At 45.9% G+C, this 6,881-nt stretch overlaps 1 protein-coding gene and 1 pseudogene across 1 annotated transcript; one reads left to right on the forward strand and one right to left on the reverse strand.

Annotated features, from left to right (window-relative positions):
• Window positions 1–9: 9 nt before the first annotated feature.
• On the forward strand, window positions 10–808 carry LOC101757902 (annotated as a pseudogene).
• A 108-nt stretch (window positions 809–916) lies between these two features.
• On the reverse strand, window positions 917–6,865 carry LOC101757243 (probable inactive serine/threonine-protein kinase bub1). The gene is made up of 7 exons (XM_004977377.2): window positions 5,447–6,865; window positions 5,188–5,332; window positions 4,449–4,606; window positions 3,896–3,980; window positions 3,719–3,809; window positions 1,928–3,476; window positions 917–1,321 (listed from the first exon to the last, which is right to left on the reverse strand). Exons 1-6 carry the CDS (start codon window positions 5,677–5,679, stop codon window positions 2,068–2,070), a joined length of 2,121 nt encoding a protein of 706 aa, XP_004977434.2. The 5' UTR covers window positions 5,680–6,865; the 3' UTR covers window positions 917–1,321; window positions 1,928–2,067.
• Window positions 6,866–6,881: the final 16 nt, after the last annotated feature.

Here is a 6,881-nt window from a genome sequence, read left to right on the forward strand (position 1 = left end):
AGTGTTAATAAAGATTTGAATTTCTAGAGTTTGCTGGTTGCAGTATTTGATTATTTATTCCAAATTCAAACTCAAATTAGGTAGTTTGTTGCTATTATCACAGTCACAGAAGGCTCAAACCTTAAACAATTTGCGGATTGAAAACGAGCGGTTGAGATCAGACTCACCAGGTGACCCTTTCCCCAGCTCCTGTGATCTCCTTCCATCGAGTGAGCCACCGTCCCACGACAGATCGAACCGATCCTCCGATGGCGAGCGGCGCTTACCCCGTGCGCTCTCCACCTCCCTGGCGGAGGCGGAGGCGCCGGCCAATGGCGCAACCTCGGCGCCGCGTACGCCGCCGTCACATTCCTCCGCCCGCAGGGGCAGTCCCTGGTCCTGTACGCCGCGGGCCCCGACGGCCAGCCGCAGCGCATCGTGTTCGTGTACCCGATCCTCCCCGGCGACGCCTTCGAGCGGCTGGACGGCGCGACGCTGTCCTGGGCGGAGCCCGAGTCCGGGGACGAGTTCGCGCTCTGCTTCCTCGACGACGCCGCGTGCGGGGCCGTCTGCGGCGCCATCGCCCCGGTGGTGAGGACCCCGGCGGTCGACGGCATCGCGGACACGCTGGCGGGGCTCCGCATGGCGAGGGAGGAGGGCGCGCCGGCGCCCGGCGGAGGGGACATCGCCGCGCGGCTCAGCATCGGCCTCCCGTGAACTGACAATCTGACATCGTGGTGGAAAAAGCCAACCAGCGGCTGGTTTTCAGCCGCCTGTATAAGCTATACATATCTATGGGAATCATCGAGTAATGACGCCGCAGTTCTTCTCTCGTCTTTCTTGCTACCTATACGTTATGCAAGATTTTCTTTGGTGTCTGAACTGCAGCTGCAGCTTCATCATGATGAGATGCAAAGAATGGTTGAAACAATCAAAATACCACCAAATTTCTCAAATACCTGTCTGTAACTATTATGACTAGGTCTTTGCAGGTACACGCACAACCACAGGGCATGGATATCAGACAATGGCTTTTCGATAAGCACAACTCTGGATATCAGATGATCAATTTCCGTAAACTAAACAAGTCTCAGCTTTTTCAGCATGAAAAAATTGAGCCCTGAACCGACATTTAAGCCAATGTGGCAATGTCACTATACCAGCATTATACGACAGCACAACAGCAATCTCCTGGTTCCTGCAAACCAGATCTGGATGCTAACTACGCCCTTCTCTTGAGAAGATAAATTATACCAGCGACAACTTCCAGCAGAAGTGAATCTTTGCCAGTTCTCCGCACCCTGAATCGCTTGAGAGTCCTAACATCTGCTGTAATCTCCACCTGCCCCAGGAGATGCAATGCATGTGTAAGCTTACACACCAACAATAACCAAAATCAAGTTGACATTGATCTTTGAGATAAAGTGAGATAGTAATAGAGCAAAACTCAGGGCATCAAGTAGGTTCATGAGAAGTTCAGTAAAGTAAATGCCCATTCTTCATGCTCATTGACAGCACAGACATGCAGAACTTATATTTATGTTTGGATTTTTCCCTAACGAAACAAAATTGAAGAGGTATTCAACCTTAGTTAGCATATACAATGATTAGTTTTCCATTTGACTTGATGATTATGCTGCGGTGATAACTTATAAGCTCCACTGCACACCCCTCAAACAAGGGACCTTAGTTTTCGTCTATCTATGTAGAACTTCAAAGCACGTTAGAAGACAAATAAATTACGAAGAAGAAGAAAAGAGCAGTCTCTAGTAAAATTTTCTGAGTAATGATTCGCCAGAAAAATGTAACTAGAGAAAGCAAAGTAGCAACTCTCTGGTTATATTTAAGACAACTAAATTACTGGCAAAATTAGACACATTGGTACATACTCAAGAGTGATCAGTGTGAGCTATGAACATTTGACAAATAGTTTTAAGAAAATGCTCACCACATGTGCACCAAATAAGGCGATTCATTCCAAGCTCTCTTCATATCAGCAATACACCAATTTCTCAAGGGAAGAGCAAAAAGGCAAAGGCAATTGTCTGACTGTCAGTTGAGTTATTCAGTTCACTCTGAACAAGTATCTTAGAAGTCTAGTGGCATTCCAAACATATTGTTGATCTCCACCATGACATCACGAGTGGTGATTGTGGGCTCAAATAGACCATTCTCATCCCCAAATTTGCAGGAATTGCTCTGACTGGCTTTGTGAGTGTTCTCTTTTAGGTCATCATCAGCTAATATGGAGAAACCGGAAACTGGAGCTGCTTTTCTGTCTGAAACTGCATTGGTTTTTCTCTTTGTCCTCTCACCCTTGAAGTTTAGTGGTCTCCCAAACATGTTGTTTATATCATCCATAGCCTCCTTTAGATTGACAGTTGGATCGACTAATCCATGATGGCATGCATTTTCTACCTTAGACTCATCATCAATAGTGGATCCAACAAACCTATGAATGACTGTGTCTTCTTTAAGCCCAGAACTCGCAGGACGAGGACCTTCATGATATCGTGTTCCTGAATCAGCTTGAACCAGGCAGAGCAAAGTATTATTGTCACGAGTAGGCTGCACACTTCTGGAATTTATAGTTACACCAGCAGTTTTCTCACATTGTTCTTCTTCATCATCTGGCAATATTGCAAATCCTCCAACAAATGGCTTCTGGAAGTCACTTTCGCCTTGATGCCTTGACGAATCACACAATGGTCTTGGAGGAAGCCCGTTATTCTTGTGGTACATGGCATTCTGGACGCTGCCATTAGCCTCATTTTCATCCTCAAAGATTTGAAACCCACATGTTTCCTGATCTAACTTCATGTTTTCTTTCCTAGTGTTCCTATTTTGTCCCGCATTTTGGTCGCTGCCATTAGGACCATCCTCATCAACAAAGATTTCAAACCCACTTGTTTCCTGATTTAACTTCATGTTTGCCTTCCTAGAGTTCCTGTTTTGCTCTGCATTTTGGTCATTGCCATTAGGACCATCCTCGTCAACAAAAATCTCAAACCCTCTTGTTTGCTGACTGAACTTTGGATGCTCTTGCTTCATGCTATTCCTGTGGAGCATCTTTGAACCATTACAGTTAGGTTCATCTTCATCAACAAAGATATCAAATGCACTTGGTTGCTGATTAAAATTTGACTTTTCACGCTTTGATTGTCTCTTGAGCATTGTCTCAGGTTCCACTGGTTCCAAAAACATGCTATTGATGGCATCCATAGCCTCCTTAGTGTTTATAGTTGGTTCAACTAGGCCATGATGGCAGGCATCTTCAGTTTCTGACTTCCCAACCAGTGCAGAGCCTACAAACCGTACAACTACAGTATCATCGCTATTACAACGGGACAAATTCTTGTTTGCTCCTGAGTTGCCTCTGGATAGCATACCAACTTTAGCAGGTCCTAATGGAGGATGACGACCTAATGAAGTATTAGAACTGCTTCCTGACTTCTGAATTGTATTGGATTTCAGTTCTTTACTGTTTCTGCTTTCCCCTGCAACATATTCCAGAAATAAGTAAGGTAACACTGGAACAAATCGTCCATTATATTTGCATATCAATTAAATCAGAAAATGTGTTATGACAAGGAAAGTTTGAGGTAAGGATCAGGAAGAAGTATGCTTCTTTTATTTTGGGAAGAACTAACCAATAAGCTTTTAATAGAAAGAAAAAGTGGCAAATGCAACATTAGTTACACCATGAACTGATTTGTGTACCCTTTTTTCACAGGCCTACCTTCAACTTGGTTCATAGATGTAGCACTACACTCAGCTTTCGTAGGCATTGTAGCACTTGGACCAGCTTTCCTAGCCATTCTTTCCTGCAGCTAAAGCACATAAATAAAAAAGAGGTGAACAAATCGAACATTGGCCATGGTCTAAACTGAATTGGTACATGAAATGAGAGTCATACTTTATCTTTCCTCCTCTTGTATGATTCCATCCGAAGAATAAACTGTTCATGTGCTTTGTGCAACTCACCGATAGGCTCTGCCAGGCTATTAAACAATTCAGTAAGTAACTAGCTTTATTCTGAAAGGAACTATGTACTGAGATCTATTTCAACATGAAGTGTTACTCGCAATCCTTCTTCCCTACTAATTGTCTCAATGGTTATGTGTTGCATAACCATGCATATTGTTTTAGCGGAGCTGCTCAGGTCGGTCATGAGCCTATCATGCGCATCTAGGAAAAAGATAAGATCCAAAGATCTCTAATTAAATTAAATCAAATATCCTCAGGAACCAAGAATGAGAAAGACATTATTTTTTAAGCTACTACTACTACTAATTTGCAGCAGGTGAACCTGAGATATGCCTAGTTCCAGATGATGAAAGTACAGGCAAGATATAATATTTCTGTAGCTCATAATGTATCAGGTGTAGCTAATGGAAGTTGAGCTCACACAATAATAACGATTATATTAGCAGAAGATTGCATCGTGAGCCTATGAGGTAAGAGCTTACTTCTGGATTCCCAGACGGTACATCTTCTCCGCATCATTGAACCTCTTATGCTTCTCATAATATAGTGCATAAGCCATATAGAATGAAGCTCTCTTAAGGCCTATTCCATTCCTCTCCATCTTCTTGAGCAATGGCTTCGCATCCGCCACATAGTCCATCTACACAATTAAGAAACCCAGTAAGATAATCTCTTACAACAAGGGCTCCAAAGGTAAATGGAGCTTAGCAGCCAGGAACATGGAACGTGACCACGTTCCTCGTTCCGGGATGGGAACATTCCGGGAACGGAAACAATTTAGTGTAAAAACCTTTCATAAGTGTCGCTCCACGTTCCAGGAACGGGAACATGGCTGCTAAGAAATGGAGCTACTGAGCTCAAGAGCCACTACGACGCAATTGACACTACAAGTTTCCAGTGAGCCTATTGTTTTAGTCGAGATTTTTCAGGAAAACATTCACGCCAAGATATGGTGAAATTTACAATATGAACAAACAAAAAGTACTGATATGATATCAACGCATCAGATAGAAATTTCAATCGAGCTGGTGCGGATTCTGGAGTCCACTCCAAAATCCACAAAGCCCCAAATCGAACAAGGTCAGAGTGGAACTGCAATCAACTGCCGTCCTCTCTGAATAGTCCCCAATAGAGTTACATAGCGTATTAGGGTCAGCCGTAACAGGGCAAGAGGCGGAAGAGGACCGAGACGGCTGGTTGCAGCAATCGAAGGGTTAGTACCAGCTGGATCCAGACGCGGAGGTAGCGGGGGTCGTCGCGGTAGCGCAGGTCGTCCTGGAACTCCTGGGCGCACTTCTGGAGGAACCTGGGCAGCTTCTCCCGTAGCGTCGCCGGCGGCAGCGCCCGCTCCATCTTCCGCATCCCCCTAGCGAACAACGGGAAACGGGCGGATCAATCGATCGATCGACAAAGGGAGCGATGCGGGGAGAGGAGAACAGGAAAGGAAGAAAGGGAGCGGTGGGTGATGGTGGTGCCGTACCGGAGCCATGGGCGGAGGGGGTCGGATCCGGAGTAGCTTCGGATGTCGCCCACCACCGACGAGAGGAGCTCCTTCTCCTGCTCCGCGTCTGCGGCGGCCATGGCTCCGATTGGATTCTGCTGGCGGCGGCCTGCCGACAGTACGTGCAAGGAGGAGACGAGGCGATTCCCATTTCGAATTTTATCTCGCTCCGAATGGCAACGGCCATGGGAGGGGTAGGGCCCACCTGTCATCCCTACAGAACGGCCCACCTACCAGACGCTCATGGGCTCTGTTCCCACGAGGCCACTGCAAGGGAAACGTTGATCCTCGTATACCGGCCGCCGGCGACCGCGAAGACGACGGCGAGCACTGGTGCCGATGACGGCGGACACCAGTGTCCCCAGTGTGGCGTGTCTCAGTTTGCCAATTTGCTCGCATCGTCAGCAGCTGAATGAACAAAATTTTCATGGGATCTACAGCACCATCAAACGCTCTGGTCTGCAGCTGTGGTTTCGTCGTTGCCAGCTCCTGCACCAGAGGGGAGCTCTCGTAGCATCGGCTATATATCTCCACCTGATCACCACACAAAATGTTCTTGTGAATTCTCAAACTAGGGTAACCAAATGATAGCTGGAAGCCTGGAACATTATTGATCTTTGGAAAGAAAAAAAGTATTTTTCAGAGTGAGATTGTCCAGAGGCATTGTCATTGAAGCCCTTTCTTCGGGGAGGAAGCGAAGGCAATGGGAAGAAAGAAATACGGTCATCGCCGCCCTAAAGATGAACAGTCCAGATTTGAGCTAATGCCAAAAGGTGCTTCTCAGCAGTAGCAAGAGCAACTGCAGAGGATCCAAGTCTGCGGGCATGTGATGGATGTTGAACAATGTTCCTGTGTAATTTAGCAGGTCTGGCCCCAGCATCAAATGCAAATAACACACAACACTCCAAGCGAATCTAGGCAGGAAACACACAAATGACCATCAAATCAAGGCAGCGGCAATTGATGAAGTTATTTTCCTCAAGTTGAACATAGCAGGCAGTCAGGCATCTATGATGCACCATCAGGTAGAGTTCCTAAACAGAATGAAAGTCAGAGCAGAAATGGCAGCTTGAATTTGGGTATTTCGATTAGCATAATTGGTTAAGCATGTCCAAGTAAATTACTACCACAAATCAAAGTGGGGAAGGCATGGATTTTGAGGCAACGTGAAGTGCAAGAACGCAGAGCGTTTCATCACATGAATAATAGATAGTAGAACACAGAGATGAGTTAACCAGGGATATATCTTCTTCTGAAATGCCAAGTATGGTATGCTAGATGAGATGCCACCGAGGACTTGTGTGAAATCGAATTACATAGAAGACGCCACGCTCGGAGATACCAAGAACACTTGGCTGCCTAGTCAAGGAAGCAGCTTCCCTGCCATGAAGCAGGCGAACTTATGCTGCGTGGG

The sequence above is a fragment of the Setaria italica genome, chromosome VII, assembly GCF_000263155.2.
Source record: "Setaria italica strain Yugu1 chromosome VII, Setaria_italica_v2.0, whole genome shotgun sequence".
NCBI classification, from domain to species: Eukaryota; Viridiplantae; Streptophyta; class Magnoliopsida; order Poales; family Poaceae; genus Setaria; species Setaria italica.